Source organism: Salarias fasciatus, chromosome 10 (genome assembly GCF_902148845.1).
Source record: "Salarias fasciatus chromosome 10, fSalaFa1.1, whole genome shotgun sequence".
Taxonomy (NCBI): domain Eukaryota; kingdom Metazoa; phylum Chordata; class Actinopteri; order Blenniiformes; family Blenniidae; genus Salarias; species Salarias fasciatus.
In genome coordinates, this window is record NC_043754.1 from 12517308 (window position 1) to 12536472 (window position 19165).

Genomic DNA, 19165 nt, shown 5'->3' on the forward strand with positions numbered 1-19165 from the left:
GATAATCTTTTCGTTTGTCTCATTCATTTCACTTTAAGGTGACATAAAGTAATTACATTTAACTGTAGGTTTTCTAAATATTGATGGTATCCTCTATTTGTTCCTCATTTGAAGCAGATAAGCGCTGTCGGGCACATCGATCCAGCAGCTCTTTTATGTGACCTTCAGAGAGAGAGCTGTGCAGGCTGTGTTTGCAGAAAGCGGTTCCTGTTTGTCACAAGTTATTACTCACTTTACTGATCGACTGGGAAAGAGGACATCGAATATGTACATGTGTGTTCCTCCCCACACACGCATAAAAACCCTGAGCGGAGGGCCGAGCGCAGCCAGATGACAGCAGCATCCTCACAGCACATCTGTTGGTTTGGAACGGGTCTTGTGCTTCAGTCAAGCTAAACTCAGTGATGCACTTTGAAAAGTAGCCTCTGAAATATTCAGCTTCGAGTCCTCATCTGCCTCTGGGATTGTTGCGTTTAAGGTAAGTGCTTCTCCTGGGCTTCAAAACACGATGGATTTTGGATTTTAAAAGCAGCCTGAGCAAATGAGAAAGTGAATTTAACACACACCAAAAAAAAAAAAAAAAGAATCTTATGATTTTCTTCTTCAGATCGGTGATGAATTTTCTTCAGAAGCTGCTGAGTGTGTTCGTGCTTGTGTCTGGGCTGTGCAGCCCGTCTTCTGCTGCAGAGCAAGGTAGGAGCCAATCTGAACAAAGAAAGAAATATAGGATGAAATGCATCCGAGTGTTGCTGCTTGGCCTTTTTAATTTAGTTATAGTTTTTCACTCCACCTGAAAGTTACAGCCTGTGCATCTGAGCGCTCAGAGATGTGAGAAATACACTGTAATGATTGCAGAGAAGTCAGGAATATCTAGAACAAACATAATAAATGCGAGTTTAACCGCAATGCAATTACACCTCTGTGCAATCTGTGAATAGCAAACACGAGATGAGAAGGTAAGAGTGCTGTAAAACTGTTTCCCAGCATCCACTGGAGCCTGTTGTTTTTTTAAATTTGCTTAATTTGCTGTTGCTTAAAATTTCTGGATCTTTAAATTATTCAGACAAATAAACAGACATCTGTTACATTCAAAAAGTACATTTCTCCATCTATATCTATCTGCATGCCAGCGCCTTGGCTCAGCCTTTGGGGCACCGCGGCTAACTTCACTTCTGGATGCAGCCACTGGAGACTCAAGCCGCGGGTCTCCATTCCCAGCCTGCAGGAGTTCACCGTCTGCTTCAACATGCAGCTCAAGGTAGCGGCGAGACGCCTCTGATCAGTGATCCCGACTCACAGGAACCGTCAGGTCTGACGTTCAGCCCTCTTACAGAACTGGCAGACTGACTGGATCGCCTTCATGTACCTTCACCCTGAAATACAGTACGCCGAGCTGGCAGTGGGGGGGAGGCCCACGGGCTTGGTGCTCGTGCTGTTTGGAGAGGAGTGGATATCTCAGAAGATGGACTTCCAGCCGTCGCGGTGGCACTCGCTCTGTGTGACCTGGTCTCACGCCCGAGACAAGCCTGCTCTCTATGTCGATGGGAAACCGCTGGATGTTTCCTTAGGTGAGTTTTGGAGAATTAAAGTCAGTGAAACTGTATTGAGGTGTCAAAGTGGAAAGACATTGGTGCCTAACAACTATAAAGGTGAAATTGGATGAAACTGGGCTGTATGTGGCCCCTGGGATAAAATGTATTCTTACTCTAAAGACGCATGTTTTATCAGTCAAGGGTAAATCGAAGATCTTTTTTTTTTTTCAACTTCCTCTTCAGGACGTAATTCCTCAGGTTCCTCCTCTCAACGCCGACTGGCCCCAAACGGAACGCTGACCCTGGGGGCCACACACAGCGTCACTGACGGGAACATTGAAGTTAGTGAATGGCGTCATCTGCAGGGAAACCTGTCTTTGTTCCGGATGTGGAGCAGAGAGCGCAGCAGGGAAGAAGTGGCGTCTCTGATCTGTACGGAGGGAGACGTGATGAGGTGGAGAAGGGACGACTGGGACTCTCAGGACTGTGGTCTGATCCGGGACTCCAGTCTGCAGTGTGGTGAGTGTTGGGAACTCGGCTTCCCACGTCCCTCAGTGTTTCTACAACAGACCAGTTAACAGTCCGTCATGGTCATACAGTCTTTTATGGCTTTTCTTTCTATTTTTTTCCCCCCATCCTCAACGGTGGATGCGTTTCTGCTTCTGGTTTATAGCTCTCATTCCTCTCAATAAACCACCTGTCATCTGATCAGCTCAGTAAATACAGAAGCCATTCAGTGACCGATTACATTCAGATCATTCTCTTATTAAAGGCTGTTATCCAATTTCCATAAAGACAAAGCAATTCCATAATGTTGCGTGATAATGTTTGTAATATCTGTATTATGTTTGCTCCTGTCTCCTGTAACGTCTGCATGTGTGGAAATTATATTCATCACTGTCTGTGCTGTTGTTTTTCCAATATATGCTTTTTAAGTTGTAACTTTTGTTGAAGAAAACCAATATTTATCATTTAATTATTTAATAGGTTGCAGTCCAGTTCTCCAATGTCTCCTCCAAGAGTCCAAAAAATAAACAAAAATTCATTTGACTGGTGACTTTAAATTTCCCCTCAGTGTGTGTGTGTGTGTGTGTGTGTGTGTGTGTGTGTGTGTGTGTGTGTGTGTGTGTGGTGTCTTCTCCTGTCCACTGAGCTCACACTCTCTTTGGCAGAATGGTCCTTTTACGAAGTGGCGTTGAACTTTATCATCTTCCCCTCTGATGAGAACGGCACTGAGCTCTCCACGGCCAGAGACCTCGCACAGAAATGGGTACAACAAACACAATATTTACAATATTTACTTCTTACAAACCTACGGGTTCATCTTTATTCAGTGAAAATTCTATGGCAGTTTTATAATGGTCACTAAACGGGGACAGAACTGCAGTGAATCTCCATGACAGCGACTCTGTTTTGTGTTTGTTGTTCCTGCAGCTCAGATCGGTCCTGCCCAGCACCTTCTCTTTACACAGCGTGTTTGTGTTTGAGTCAACCGGGTACGACGACGACGACCGCCTTCACAACACTGAACTGCAACCGTGCAATAAAACTCACGTTGATCTGCATCTGTTGAACGGAGTTTTATTGGATGTGTCAGAAAGAAGGAAGCTGTTCGCCCTGAGCTGACTGAGCTGCTGTGATCTCTTCACACAGATCTGATGCTGAAGACCTCGGAAGAGCATCGGGGGCAAACAGTCTGGTGAGAAGCAGACACTAACCTGATGTAAACACAGATGTAAAACATGATGTTGGAGCACGTTTAAAAACTGAATGGCTTTCACTTCATCATCTAAAATGATTTGTCTTTTACTCTTTTTTTTGACAGAGGGCAAATCCTACCATCAGCAGGTAACGCTGTGCAGGTTTGGATTGTATTCCTGCCTTGCTGGTTAATCGTCAGGCTCTGAGCTGCAGCACTGACTTCATGCTTGTTTCTTGGATTTAAGATGTCACTCACAGTTGGTTTACTTCATAAAGTGATCATGAGACATGAAAACAGCCATCCTCAATGTTTCCCGAGCAGGTTTCGCTCTCTGGTTCAAGTGAGCGTTTCCCCCAGCATGGACGTGGCAGCTGTCCAGACCCAGATCTACACAAACCTCACTGGCGGCATCTACACAGGCCCATGTAGCCACTTGAATCTGATGGCCGACGAAAAAAGCATCTACACCACACCTGTTGGTAGGAGGGAGCTCTCAACACAAACACTTCAGACGTGTGTGAGAACTGCTCGTTTCACGTCAACCTCTATCTGAATCGCAGAAGGTTTCTCTCCTGCCACCGTCGCTCCTCCGACCATGACGCCCTATCCCGCCGTCCCCACCACCTTCATTCCAATGTTCACTCCAACCACCGCGCTTCAAACGGCCACCACAGGCTTCACCACGACTGAAAGAGTCACCAGCCCGGCCAATGTCTCCGGTCAGTCCGACGACCGCCCTTCTCAGCTTTGTCGGGGTCTTTAAAGGAAAGCTGACTTGCCTCCATCACCTTCGCAGATCTGTACTTCCAGGTGAAGATGAATGTGACCATCACATCCGATCACGACCCGAAACAGACCATCTCCACCTGGGTACCTCGCTCAAAACGCTCCATTTCGCTTCAATGTCACCGACAGTAAAAACCGTGGCAGAGCAGATCATTGTGTGATTCTCTCCCCAGCTCAACTCCAGCCTGCCCGACGACTTGATGAAGGTGCTCGACCTGGAGCTGCTCCCTAAATCTGAACGGTACGGTACGATGAGATGAGGACGAAGGAACACAGTGCTGCATTCTGCATGAACGTCTTCATTTACTTCCTGCTTTCTTGCAGTCAAAGTCCACATGTCCAGGACTCTACGGCTGCAGAGGTAAGAAAAATCAAACCAGGAATGAGTCAAAAAGCGCTCGGGTCCTTCAACTTGGGCAAAAATATCAAAGTTTTAGTGATCAACAGATGTACAGGAAAAGACAACAATTAACTGCTTTTCAGACATACAATGCATTAGATTAATTAGGAATGCCTGAACTGAAATCTAGATCATAAAGATTTCCTGAACTGTTTCCAATCCAAAATCTATGCTTCTGTATTTCTTCAGTTTCAGCAGTTAGCAGCCACAGTTTCCAGGTAATGCTGCTGTGTACTCTATTTATTTCCTTGTAATTTTTCAGAAGCCTGCTCCCATTATCTGCATCTAAATCCATTCCAAATGCTGTTCCCGTCTGCAGAGACACCTGTATTTTCCAGGTCCAGGTCACGGGGCCGCAGTCAGACCCACAGGAAATGGAAGAGAAGATACGAGAACTGCTGCAGATGCCTTATAACAACGGCTCCGTCTCCATAGTGACTGAGGGGCACATACAGATAAGCCGCATATGTGAGCGAGGATCAGAGAGAGATCACATGACGCAAGAGCGAGAAACCCACCATCGGCTCGTCTCTGTGCTTTCAGTGGTTGTCAGCTGCAACGCCGAAACCCGCCTGACCATGAAAGGCCTGTTTGTGTGGCCCGACACTCCAGGAGGAAGAAATGTGACACGAGAATGCCCCAAAAACCAGAGTCGCCTCGCCACGAGACACTGGTCAGTACCAATGTGTCAATCCGAGTTTTCAACAAACACAAAATCAAAGCGCTGCCTGGAAGAATTGGTATGCTCCATATTAAACCCCGATTTTGTCCAAATTCATTCTGAACACAAAATATGAGGAAAAACTTTTAAAAACATATTTAAAAACATTTCACACACTTGTCTAGATAGCTCTAGATTTATGCCTCCATTTTTTCTCCTCCTCCAATAATTTGCAGAACATCAAGGTATTATCATATCATATCAGACCATCAGTTTATCAGAGCTGACACCAGCCTGTGTGCATGAGGTGATAATTCTGCTTCCACTTTGAAAACTCTCTCCCACGGTTTTTTTCTGCCTCTGGCTGAATCACTGCAGCGCCGTGACCACGTGAAAAATATGGCTTGTGAGCAATTGTGGCCAGATTACTTGTCCATAAATAACACTGTTGGACAGCAGTGTGCGATGTATCTCATTCAGAGTTCTTAGGCATGTGTTTTAGTGCTTTAAGCGTGCACCTTGTCAAATGTGTCGAAAACAAAGTCAGTGAATTCCATTTCACATTTGTAAAAAGACAGCCTCTCTGCAGATCGTCAGAGAAACCTCCAGTGAAAAAACTCTGCCTTGACAAAGGCTTGGGTGATGGTTTCCTGTCTTTAACAGCTTTATGAATATGATCAATCACTGGTCTGAGTATTGATCGGGCCTGTTGGTGTGTATCTGCTGATAATCGTCAGGCCTCTTTCTGCGTTGCACAGCAACACTGAGTGACGGCAGTGCTGTAAAAGCATTAAGGGCGACCTCTGTGTCGTGAATTACCTCAATGATTGCTGATTGTAAAGATCAACAGTTTCACCGCTGTGTAGAATCCTCCATATTGACTCCAATCCATCTGCTTGATTATAAATGTTGTGCCGCTGAGAATTTGTCGATAACAGTGTATGAAGAGAAATTTAATTGTCTCTCATTTTTTGACAGCAAACTGTGCCTCAGTACTCACTGGATGGGTCCGGACCTGGAGGACTGCCCTCCCGTGGTGGAGACCATTCTGGATCTGGACCATGTCAAAGTCAACTCTGGTGTCTAAAAACACGTTTTTTCTTAATTTTTGTGTCGTCTGATCAAAAAACAGCATTGAAATGATTTGATACTTGGCTTTGAGGTTCAGAGCTTCACATTAGACATCCAGAAACAGGAACTGTGGCTTCCTCTCAGAGGTTTGAGGTTTGACAATCATTGGTGTGTGTTTGTGACTGTCTGTCTGTAAAAAAAGAAATATGCATTATTAATGGATTGATGGAAATGGTTTATAACACAATGAAAATGTTGTTCAAGTGATTGAGCTTGAAATCCTTTAATTCCAAATTCGATCTTTTGCAGAAAACGCGCTGGACATCCTGGAGATGATCAAGGACCTACTGAGCAACCACTCCTCCCTCAACTACAAGGAGCTTTTCTTAATCTTCAACATGCTGCAGGAGATTATCAAACTCAACGTGGTGACAAAAATCCTGGGCCAGGCCCTCATCAACATCATTTCAGACATCCTGGATTCCGAGAGCAACCTGTGGCCGTTCACAAACATGTAAGGATGAAGAGGATCCAGATGAAGGGCCGAACCCTCCAGAAGTCAGACTGCTCACTTCCTGTCTCTCTCCTCAGTATCCTCAACATTACAGAGGCGGTGGGAGACAAAATGGAGGGCTACCAGAACTCCTCCACCCTGACTGCTCCGGCCATCGCCCTATCGGTGGTGGATGTGATTCCTGGAGACTTTCAGAAGTTAACTTTCGGCGTGTCGTCTTACCGGGAAGGCGCAATTCCAGAGGTTCGCACAGAAGTGATGCACATTACCGAAATGTATGAGAGATATTACTGATTTTACTGCCAGTAAACACACTGTGAGCAAGGAATAACTCTGGGAAAGTATCATAATATCAGTTCAGTTCAGCAGAACTGTAATGATAATTCTTCAGAATTCTTCCAGGACAGGTGGAGCAGCACAATTTCCAGTTAGTCTTCTATGTCTTCTCACGTCGTAGATCTTTATCAACAAGTTTCCTTTCAACGGCACGGTGGCGTTCATCTCGCTGCCGTCGGCCCTGCAGCACAACTTCCCGCAGGTCGGAGCGAACTACAGACGTCCCAGAGTGCACTTCCAGTTCTTTGGCATGCCGCTGCTCTTCATGGTACCAAACATTCACACCGAATCCGACACGATACGGCAACAATTTTAACCACTTGACACTTCATTGGTGTGTATTATGCGACAGGACAACCAGACGGGGCCCGTGCTCAACACGTTCGTTGTGTCGGCCAGCGTGTCGAACCCCAGCTCTCCAATCAAAGACCTGAGCGAGGAGGTCACCGTGACCCTGAAGCACCTCACACCAAACACAGTAGGAGCTTCTTTTCTCTCTACGCTGGCCGGACTTTAACGAAGGCATCCGGTTCACTGACTGTCTTGTGTTTGAAGCTTGACGGGGAGGTGCTGTGTGTGTACTGGAACTACAACAAAAACGGTGAGTCCTCAGTCACGTCTTCTGTTTTTACTGGACGAACCGTGCCGCGGTTAACCGTCAGCATTGATCCATCCAGATGGACACGGAGGCTGGGACGACTACGGCTGCCGGAAGCACAACAGCAGTTCAGAACACACCACCTGTCTGTGTAACCACCTCACACACTTTGGAGTCCTTATGGTAAGAATCCACTCATTTTGGGAAAACACACCGACAGACGGAAGCAGGAATAGGAAGTGTGATGAGATTCAGCCAGCAGATGGTGCTCAAAGCATTGTTTATAAAGAGAGAGAAAGTTTGTCAAGGCATCAACTTTGCTGTATTGTGTGAACACAGATTGATAAAACAGAGCAAATAACTTTAAATCATGGGGATGATTGTTTTGTTTTTTTAACCAATTTGATCCAAAAGGACATTAAAAGTTGCTTATTGATGACATATTGGTGAAGGATCCCATGGAATACAGAGTGATTGAAGGAGAACAACATGCTGCTTGTAAACAGAAGAAACACGAGCAGTAAAAAGCTCAAACACACTAATTAGAAAATAAACATCCATATAACCAGTGTGTGTGTGTGTGTGTGTGTGTGCAGGATGTCTCCAGGACTGATGTGGACTCTTTCAATGAGCAGATCCTCTCTCTGATCACTTACTTGGGGTGCGGCGTCTCCTCGTTGTTCCTGGGAGTCACTGTTCTGACTTATGTGGCTTTTGAGTAAGACCCCGAAGAAACCATGTTCTAAATGTTTCCTGCTTTGTAAATATAAACGTTCGATCATCTGACTAAAAGAAAGTACAGTTGCTGAGACATTTTTCCGTCAAAGGAAGGGCGTCGGCTGTAAACTTTGTGTGGACTCAGGCGCAGCCGTAAAGGAAATCAGTTTATGCTGTCTTGCTGACGTTCTTCTCGTCTCCATCGTGGACTCAGGAAGCTCCGTCGAGACTACCCCTCTCAGATCCTCATCAACCTGTCCCTGGCGCTGCTGGGACTGAACCTGCTGTTCCTCATCAACTCCTGGCTGTCCTCCTTCGGCGTGTTCGGCCTCTGCGTGGCCGTGGCGTCCCTGCTGCACTACTTCCTCCTGGCGTCTTTCACCTGGATGGGCCTGGAGGCCGTCAACATGTACTTCGCCCTCGTCAAAGTGTTCAACGTCTACGTGCCCTCCTACATCCTCAAGTTCTGTGCTCTGGGATGGGGTGAGCGGAGAGATTACAGCTGAAACCTCGTCTCACGTTAACAGTATTTTGATGTCAAGTTAAAAAAAAAAAAATCCCCAATATGAAGGAAGTGTTGAGATTCTGGTCATTTCAGGGCTTCCGCTGGTCGTCTGCATCGTGGTGCTCATCGCTAACAGAGAGGCTTATGGGAGTAATCTTTACAGTGATACTCCGTCCACCTTAATGTCATTAGACAACTCGGACTACTTGTGAGCTCTGGCTTTTTTCTTCTTCTTAATATTGGAATTTACAATCAGAATTAAACTCTTTCAGAACCTCCATCACTCTTCCCTTGTTGTGTTTCCACTTCCTCCTCAGCTGCTGGCTGCAGGACGACGTGACCTTCTACGTGTCTGTGGTTGCCTACGGCGTGCTGATCTTTCTCTTCAACATCGGGGTAAATAAATAACTTAAAAGTTAAAAAAATGAGCCAAAACAATGAAACCTGGCTTCACTGCCTTTTCCAGCTAAAACCACTTCTTCACTCCAGAATACCTTTTGAATCCCCTCTCAGATTTTCATAGTGGTTCTGATCCAGATCCGCCGGATGCGCGCCAACAGCCCGGCGGGAACCCGGAGCGGACTAATGCAGGACCTGAAGGGGGTTTCCAGTCTGACCCTGCTCCTGGGCCTGACCTGGACCGCCGGCTTCTTCACGTGGGGGCCGGCTCGCGTCGCTCTGCTCTACCTGTTCGCTATTCTCAACAGTCTGCAAGGTGCAGGTTTCTGTCATGCAAACTACTGAGAGGTCGATACTCTTAAGCGCAGAGAGATCAAATTTAACAGCGATTTCACTGAGCGCCACATTAATCTCTAATGGTTTTATTTCTACTCCCACATTACTTAAAAACTCATGAACAAACGGCATTTCTTAGAGCAGCACGACAATCGGTCGTCTTGAAGCTCCATTAATTTTACTGCCTGTTGCACTTTTTTGTCAGGGTGCACATCTGTTGGCCATTCACGCCTTCCCTCTACGCACCATTTCCCAATCACAGTTCAAAGAAAGAAATCAAACTGTTCAATGACGCAACCATTTCACAACTCCGTTTACCTCGGCCTTCGCCGCCGCTGTTGTCCTTCTCTCTTTTGTATCCGAGAGTGATGCAACCGCCGCTGCAGGCCGCTGGAGGTGAAATGCATCGCTCAACTGCAAATTAGGGATATCTGCCCAGGAAATCAAAGAGCACCGAAACCAAAACGCAGCGCGCTCCCTTGACGACGGCCTGCTTTCCCCGTTCATTTCAGGACTTTTCATCTTTTTCTTCCACTGCCTAATGAAGGAAAATGTCAGGAAGCAGTGGAGGGTCCACCTCTGCCTCGGACGCTTTCGGCTCGACGAGTATTCTGGTAGGAAAAGCTGAAGACCTGAACTAACCCGGGCAGAAGAGAATAAATTTAACAGTTTTTTTTTTCTTTCTTGTCTTCAAGACTGGAGCAACTCTGCATCAGTCAGAGTCCCGGCCAAACCCAGAGTGAATCCTCCCAAACCTTCCAGGCCGTCTGTCCGCTCCATCAGGTCCAGCTCCACAGACAGCACGTCGGCTTCCTCCAGCTCCAGCCAGAGGGACGCCGCCCGCAAGAGGCCGGACCTGGGTGAGGACTAGAGACCGGCGATTATGGCAAAAATATTACATCCGAGCGATGACTGCCTTCATTTTGGTTGTTTTGTATCTCATGTTTACATACAAATACTTAGAAATCCCTCAGTTCTGAGATTACAATCAGGACATCCACAGTGGCAATTAAAAACTCCAAAAGGCCTGGTATAGATTCAGCCTCCTTAACATGCCATGACGAGCGCAGATCCGTTCAGACGTCAGAGTCCCTCTGCTGCCGCGTTCACAGTGAAGGTCACTGCTTACATTAACGGCATCGCGCCGATGTTAAATAATTACATGTCGCTGTAATTAGGCTCGTCTGAGCACAACTAAAAAGGACAAGGCTGTTACTCCCGAAAAAGGTTTTTTCTTCAGCGTCTGACAGCTCAATTCAACTCTAACCCCACACTCAAGGCGAGCGCGCGAGGAATTAGCGGTTTTTCACACTTGGAAATTGCTCACAGATGTTTAATTATCTTGCAGGCCTCTTTGTGAATTCTCTGGCTCTTCCTCGAGCCCAGAGGAGCCCCGCAGGTGCAGAGGCCCAGTCCTCCTCCAGGGGGGCCAACCCAGCACCTGGCTGGAGGAATCAGCTGCTCGACCAGCGAGGACAACGATAGAAACGCATCGGCACGCGCACGCCGGCGTGCAAATCCCAGAAGGGACCTCAAGAAGCTGAAAGGGGGAAAAAGAAAGCATCTCCTGCATGTTGTGGTTTAAGACACTGAGATAAACGGCGCAAAGCAGCGCAGAGCTGGATGTAGCTCCACAGATTCATTAGATTCCAGATTCCATTGTTTTGGTTTTTTTGCTAAATATTGTAAAAGAGCCTGTAATTATGAAGACATGAGCAGTTGCATCAGTTCCAAGGAGGAGTTGGTTGCCAAGCAACTGGTGAGTGGAGCCATGGTGACAATGAACCGTGGTACCACACAGTTTGTGTGAATAAAATAAAAAATTTAAATTTAAGATGGCAAAGTCTTGCTGTGTTCCCACTCAAAGCTTTTTTTTTTCTTTTTTTTCAAATTTCTCTGTTTTCTTCAGGTCAAACCAAACAGAAAAATATCCCCATTCAATTTAAATGTTGTGATGCATTTTGCACCTTTCTTGAGAGCAACAGTCCCTGGACATTTTTCTAATTTAGGCCATCTCTGATGCTCCATTTATGGATGCAACGCGGAGGGGGGATTTTAAACCTGGTGCAGTCAATCAGATCGAGACAGGAAGCATCAGAAACTGGGCTGGTTTGTAGCATCATGGAGATAAAAGTTCAAAACGTACTGCACGGAATCTCAACATCTCAGTCTTTAGGTCACGCTGGACGGCAGCAGTAAGAGGGAGGCTACATTTCACAGAGTGTCTTGTTAAATTCAAGGGAGGATCGGCTCATTTTGCTGAATTAAAGGCGCGCTGAGCAGGATCTGCCGAGCTGTTATGCAAAAATGATGCAAATGTGGAACAATCGTGAGCACATCTCAAAAAATATATTGGAAACGATGTTTTTTAGTTGTTTCTAGCTCTCATGAAAAACTAAACTTTCAAGCTATATTTAAAATTTTTACTGAAAAATTTGTTCCTATGAAATATAAACATTTATAAGGTGCTATATTGATTATCATGACTTATAAACTGTAATGAAACTAAAACTCGGAATATTAATTTATAGATACGTTTGTACTGAAATGTGGAAACATTAATTTTTCTGATTGATTCAAATTGAAATGCATCTTGAAACTAGAGTTGACGCTGCATTATAACAGTTGAAAAAAGTCTCCATGTTCTTCCACTTCCACCCACAACTCCTTCAAAGCCACTCCCGGATTTTTAAACGTTTTTTTATTTTTCTCAAAACACAAACCGAAATCTCCAACGACAACCAAACCTACAACTGTAACGTGAACTACAGCGGGAACAGGAACTTAAATCTCAGAACAGGTTTTTCTTCTTCTTCCTGGATGGACGGTTCAAGCGCTGAAGCAGTCCACCAGGTGTTTGGAGATCCAGGGCCCTGCGTTCACGGTCAGGAAGTGCTGTTTGACCAGCTGTTTGACCGACTGGTACGCCGCGGCTTCCATCTGGAAAACAGGACGCCGTTTAAAAAACAAACAAACATGGATCTGCGTTTGCGGTGCCCGTCGTCTCGCGGCGAGCGCGCACGGACCTTCACGCTGCGGTAGGTGGGAAGCCTGGCCAGGTGGCTCCGCCCCTCCAGCCGCACCACTCGGAGGAAGTAACTGTAGAGGGCTCGCTTGCAGATTCTGCTGGAGAGGTCCGGCCCCACAGAGGGAGACCTGGAAAACAAGGAGCCAAATTCACAGAGAAGGACAACAACTGATCATGTCGTAGTTAGCGAGAAGTAGCACCAACTGACGACTGAAGATCTTCTGCTGCTGGAGTGGAGAGCGTTTCTGGTCAGGCTGAAGAAGTAAAGGCAGCGTTCTCTGTAAGCACCGCTTACCGTCGTCACGACGACGTGGGGCGCCGCACCCCGGGGAGCAGACCGCCGGTGTCTGCACTCTCAAAGTTTGGAGGAGGAATTAAGTGCGGCAGCACAAACAGAACCTGGCGGCGGCAGATGGCCGTTCGGGGAGACTCCTCGTCGAAATCACTTCAAGGCCGTGAATGACTCAGTCCAACAGCCCACAGTATCCCCAATCCCACTCACTACTTCATTTATTTAGCTCTTCATTATTTCCAAATTCTCGGTTTGAATAGATTCTTGAAGCGACGTGGGCACAAAGTGAAACTCGAGCTCTGAAGTTACAGCTAAAAGAAGCTGGAGGTAATTGGCACGATACGTTCACGTCATCAAATTAATGAATGTTCTTTATTCCTCACTGTAGGTTTGGATTTTATTTCCAGCAGAAGCCAGAGACGGCAGCGGCTCCGGGCCACGCGGGGCGCCGAACCAGAGAGTAAAACACTGACGCCGTTTCTGAAGGGCCGCATACCTCTTGAAGACGTATCCCGTGCTGCTGTCCAGGACCTCGATGTCCCCGTCTCCCAGGCACCAGTTGACGCTCAGCCCGGCCCGCTGCTGGGACTCTACGGAGGGCCCCACGGAGTCGCTGAAGAGGAAGCGGATGTCGTGCTTCTTGTAGTGCGCCGGCAAGAGGCCGTCCCAGTCGTCGCGGAGCCGCTTGTTGGCGTAGTCGCACACATCCTCCCACAGCGTCTTCTGGCCTCCTGACGAGACGCAGCCGGATCGCACGGCTTTATTGGCTTCAATTTTCACCAACCAATCGAAAGTGCGGGGCGGAGAAACGGCTCCGAGGCTGCTTACCGAGCACCGCGCTGCTGATGTAGAGCGGCTTCATGAAGTGGCTCAGCAAAGCGCCCTGGACGCCGGTGACCGTCCAGCGGCACAGCTTGTCGCAGCCCGACATGCAGCAGACCTTGGCGCCCAGCAGACTGGGCTCCAGCTGGGCCACGGGGATCAGCAGGTCTTTGGCGTGGTACAGCAGCCGGTTGTGTCCGGAGCTGCTTGACAGTTCCGTTCATTTCAGCAAAAAGAAAAAAAACAATATCTCATGAAGATAATTGAGTGTGTAATGTAATTCTCATGGAGAAAGTTGACGTATGAAGCAGCGTGCGCTGTACTGGTGGAAGAAGCTCGTGGCGGCTCCTTCGGGACACTGATTAGTGAAGAGATGCAGGCTGGTCTTGGGCTTGAGCTGGAGCTGGTGGCTGTCTGCGCTGCTCTCGAAGACGCAGCTCTCTCTGGCCTTTGGATCGCCATCAAAGAAGAGGAGAAGCTGTTTGTACAGAAACCTGAACGCGAGCCAGAAAACACAACTCACACACAGAGCCACGGCGGCACTTCCAATGAAACTGAAGAGGATGAGCGAGTCGATCCAGACGCGCCAGGACTTCATCCTCCGGACGTCTCGAGTCGACGTTTTATGAATTACGACTTTTTCTCATTGTAGAATGTTAAAAAAATAATCAACAACAAGCTGTGAGCGTTCTTAAGATTTGCACTGTCTGGTTGTGTGCCGGAGGAGTCGAACTCGCAGCCTGTACCTGAGGAGAGCCCTCCTGGCGACCATTAAGGCGTGGCAGTCGTGGACCATCAGGCCGTCGTAGCAGAGCCAACTGTTGCTGCTCCAGGAGCCGCTTCCCACCGCCACCACCCGGTACTGCTGACAGTGACGACCTGCTGCGTTCAACACCTCTGTGGGGAAAACCGTGCTCTTCAGGACAGAGAGAGTGTGTGTGTGTGTGTGTGTGTGTGTGTGTGTGTGTGTATTCTCCTGCAAACAACGTCTGTTTAAAGGCAGAAATCGATGTCGTTTTCAAGTTGGGCCACTAGTGGGTGCTGTTTTTTTCGTGAGGAAACCAGATACGCCCACAGAGAGAATTAAAGCTGTTTTTCTGTTAGGAACTGAGTGGTTCAAACCAACAGACTGCACTTCTAAAGTGTTTTATTAAACAGGTGCACTCAGCTGCTCTACACCTCCACTTTTGTCAGTAAGAAAATCAGCAGAGTTTGATTTATCTCTTTTAGAAAACCTTTTTTTTTTTCTTCTTGTAAGATCTTTTATGTACTGCAAACAGGAATTTTGTATTTCACAATGAATGTTCTTCTTCAGATTTGGTCGAAGGGACTGTTGACCAGAAAACACAAACCGTTTACACTCAGGACTTTTTCTTCAAATGACTTCCTGGTGACCTCCAACTTCACAGTTCCTCTTGCTCCCAGGTCATTTCATTTTTATCAATTTTCTCAGGAGCAGTCGAGTCTTTAGAAAGCACCTGGCTGGTTATTTGTGTTTTTTTTATTTTTATTTTTAAATGAATCATTCGTACGTTCTCCGCCAGCGCTGTGACCTCTTTACTTCTCAGACTGAATGTTCAAGCTCTCAATCAGCTCTGAGGTCCCGAGTGGCTGAAACACCCAGCAACCCTCCAACAGCTCCTCTCATCCAGACACTTGGTTCCCGTAATGCCTTCAAACAGGAACGTACCAATAAAACCTACGCCGTTTATTCTTTACATGCAAAAACCAGACTGCTTTACTCCCATCGCATTATCCTGAAATGACTGCAACATCAAATAGAGCGGGAATTCCTGAGCTGCTTCGCATGTGACTTCGTACACATTTTCTCATAACTGAGCATGACCTTTATTTCCATGCTCGGGATTCTTTATGATGAGCATGTCTGGCCATTTAGCACGCCGCCGCTATAATGACCTGCCGCTGGCGTGAGCCTGCTGCAGGGAATTATTCTCCTTTCTCTACAGCGACGCTCGAATACTGACGCAACATCCATCCAACTGTTAAATGACGAGTATTTTTTTTTTTTTTTTTTAAAAGAACGGGGAGTTTACCTCTTATCAGGACGAACGCTGCCATGTGGCTCTTGCAGTTTTGGAACTCTGGATATTTTTTCAGGAGACTGTCCAACTTCACGCTGCTGATCGCTGCCATGTGGCTCTTGTGCCAGTCGGCCGGACAGACTGAAAGAAAGGTGAGCAGTTAAAGGAAACGACACAATCAGGAAAAACGATCAAACCGCGTGGCAAAAGTCGGCTCTGTTAACGTCCATCCAAACACTGACGCGCGAAGACGCAAAAGTGATGTTTCGACGTAAACTTGAGATCTACTCTGTATGTTTTGAAAGAATTTTCTAATCATTTTGTTTCCTGTGTAGTGTTCTCGGATTGAAATAATTTGCTAACAAATCTTTGCGACGCTCCCGTTCCTTTTCAGAAAAGGGAAAACTGGTGCGATGAGGTCTCGACGTGCTGCCAGACCACATGGAACACTGCTGCGCTCCAGTTTCACTGGGGTTTAATTCCGCCAGTCTGACCACGACGGGAAAGTCAATACAAACAACAGACTGGGTGATTAGCAAAAGTACCGCTGATCAGTGCTTTGCAATATTTCCCCCTGCAGACCACAGAACGCTTTTTTTCAGGCCTCTAATTTGCCAAAACATGGCAGCGAGGCCAAGTGGCAGCAGATACACCCACGCACGACCAAGGAGGACAAGCAGGTCTGCTCTAGTTTCTAAAAAGTCTTTCATTGAAGTTTTCCTTTGACGATCTGATCTGAGAGCCGGCGGAGCCTCGGCAGCGCTGATTGAATTCTGCACCTTTCATTTCCGAGCCGGGGTCTGTGGAGCCGATGTCCTTGGCCGGCTCCATTCGAGGCTTGCTGTCAGCAGGAGACACATTACGGACGGAGGGGAGAGAGAAGGCAGGCTCGTCGTCCGACTCCTCTTCCTGAAGAACAAACAAACAAAGGCATTCCTGTAAAAAAAACCAGCACTACGGTTTGAGTTTGTCTTCTTTCTCCAGAGTTAACTCAGGGTAAGTGCGAGTCTTTCTGGCGGCTACAGATGTTAGGAAGCCCTCCACTTGACTAGATAATGGCATGAAGCGGCGCCGTACCTGCCAGTCAAGCAATACCGTGTTAATTACCGCGTATGCTCAGATTTCACTTTGATGGGAGAATTTCAGATAGGCTTGAACGCCGTCATTAATTCTCTCATCATTTTTAATTTGTCTGTGAAGGACACCTTCAACATGAAACAGAGGAGAGAGCTACTTGTTAGCCTTCCCCCGGCGTGATAAACAGTCGACTGGAGGAAATATATATTACAGAAAGTCTAAGCTTAAAGCTTTCAACATATGCTGAAAGTTCCTTTCAAAAAGAACCCGGTTTATTACTTTTCCAATCATTTACCTCGATTTCTGACAGCATGTCCTCATATCTGAGCTTCTTTTCTTTTTTAGCTCTCGGGGTGGCAGCCCTCTCTGATTTGGGTCCGTCGTCGTCGTCTTCTTCTACTTCAAGGACTGAAGCCTTTTGAGTTTGAACACAGTTCCCTCCAGGTTCTGCATTTTTCCTAAGCAGGCAACAAACGAATAACTGTAGTCAAAAAAGGATGTTGCTATAAGGTTCACTAGAGCCCAATTAACCATTTTCACCATAACCATTTTCCTTCAAAACCTGTTTGACCCCTGGACTGGTAGCTTGTTCACGGCCACAAAATCATAGATCCAGTAATTCATGAGCAACTGACGGAGGACAGACTCGGTTTGAAGAGGGAATGCTCAATAGCTGCTTACAGAAAATTACAGCTATCGTCTATAAATAAAATCAACAGCTGGAGTCAATGTTCTCACGCTCAAGTAACACAGGGAAATCGCTGCAAAAGACAGGAGAGAACCTGTAAATATGCCATCTGAACTGAACACATCAATCAGCTCAGAAAATATTTTAACAGGAAAAAAACGACATCCAGGGAAAAGACACATGAACATCATACTGAAAACCGAGGGTTATGTGAACTGCTTCAGTGAGCGTGTATACACTTAATTAGGTGAACGTGTGTTTTATCACATGAGACGACCTCTCAAATTCGGCACCGACAAAAAAACAACATTTTATTTTTCCAGAGACTGTTAAAAAGGGTAAATGTGCCAGTTTCGATGCGGGACTGCATTAGTTTGGATATTCTTCCCTACTCAAGAACATTAGTCGAGTGGACAAAGCATTAACAGGCAAAATTCATGGTACAGCTGGATCACACACACACGCGCGCACACACTCTTTACAAGTACCTCATGAAGTGGCTGGTGAGTGAATGTGGCACCACTGTGGCGTGCAATTAAGAAAAAAAGAAGAAAAAATGCACACCACAACTCTGCCAACCATGGCGAGCGTCCCAGGAACACATAAAAACATCCGATCTCCATCCAGACAGCAAGTGATGAGCTGTTACAGCAGTGTTTTTAGGAAGCACAACGCTAAACTGCAGCCCTTTATAGTACCTCAGCCAAGTGGCACCGCCACCAACTGTTGCATCGTCTGTCAGGCGAACCAGGGGACGGCGAAGGTGCAAGATCGCCTCGCTGTCTGGCGAAGACAGAAAACACGCCGCAGCTCTTCTGAGAGTGTGTTTAAACACCTTCTGATCTGCCATGCTTCCAAACAGCAACCTAAAGAAGGAAATGGGTGAAAATGAAGTGAAGCTGTTTATCTACTCATGCAGTGTCGCCGTCATCAGTCACCTGGATGATACTGCAAGACAGAGTGAGACCACAGGTTTAAGTAAAAATAATATTCCAGATTACTGCAAATAAGTAAACTGATATTTTAGCTTGTTGATTCACACATCAGCCCACAAAACTAGATTACTGATTTAATTTGAGGATTGAGATTGTATTTTCCAAAATGTGTACATAAAAAGATGGAACATAATTTTTTTAAACTGAAAAAATTAAATCTTCATTTAGTTTATTTTTATTACGGATAATGAAACATTTCATGCTTTGTTGAATTATATTACAACTTCAGACTAATAGTCTTGAACTTTATCAAAAGCAATTCGTTATTTTATCTTGAAGCTACAGGGCCATGGGTTCAAATACTGGAAGTTTTAAAAACATCGTTCAACATAAAAAAAAGAAGTTATTTCGTATGAATTATGGGAAAAAAATGTGCAAATAAGTTGACAAGCTCTAATAAGCATCGAGGGGAAAAAGCACTACGATTTAATCTTTACAAAGTCTTATAATTGTTACTTAGTGTTATTCGTGAACGTCTAGACTTTAAACACTTTGCAGCTTCTTCATGTGACGGATTGAAATATTTATCAAAAAGAAATTTGAAAAAACAGTAAATTAGATCAATTAGCGTCATCTCATGTGCTAGCTAACGCAACTGAGTTAACTACCAGAAGTTTGACACTTTGTCAAACGAAAATACGTTTTTAATAAACCCCCGAAACAT

The 19165-nt window shown here is 46.1% G+C and overlaps 1 protein-coding gene across 1 annotated transcript; it reads right to left on the reverse strand.

Moving 5' to 3' along the window:
- Positions 1–12386: 12386 nt before the first annotated feature.
- On the reverse strand, positions 12387–17131 carry LOC115395695 (adenosine deaminase domain-containing protein 2-like). The gene is made up of 9 exons (XM_030101328.1): positions 17114–17131; positions 16521–16650; positions 15754–15882; positions 14446–14596; positions 14023–14193; positions 13706–13905; positions 13374–13608; positions 12584–12713; positions 12387–12497 (listed from the first exon to the last, which is right to left on the reverse strand). The coding sequence occupies exons 1-9, from the start codon at positions 17129–17131 to the stop codon at positions 12387–12389; spliced, it is 1275 nt and encodes a 424-aa protein (XP_029957188.1).
- Between the last annotated feature and the right edge of the window lie 2034 nt (positions 17132–19165).

Excerpts from the sequence above, each read along its gene's own strand:
- LOC115395695 (XM_030101328.1), bottom strand. Across the intron at positions 15,883-16,520 it reads CCCCGGCTCGGAAATGAAAG|TCTGTCCGGCCGACTGGCAC; the intron begins GTGCAGAATTCA and ends CCTTTCTTTCAG. Across the intron at positions 14,597-15,753 it reads AGCGTTCGTCCTGATAAGAG|AGGTGTTGAACGCAGCAGGT; the intron begins GTAAACTCCCCG and ends TTTTCCCCACAG.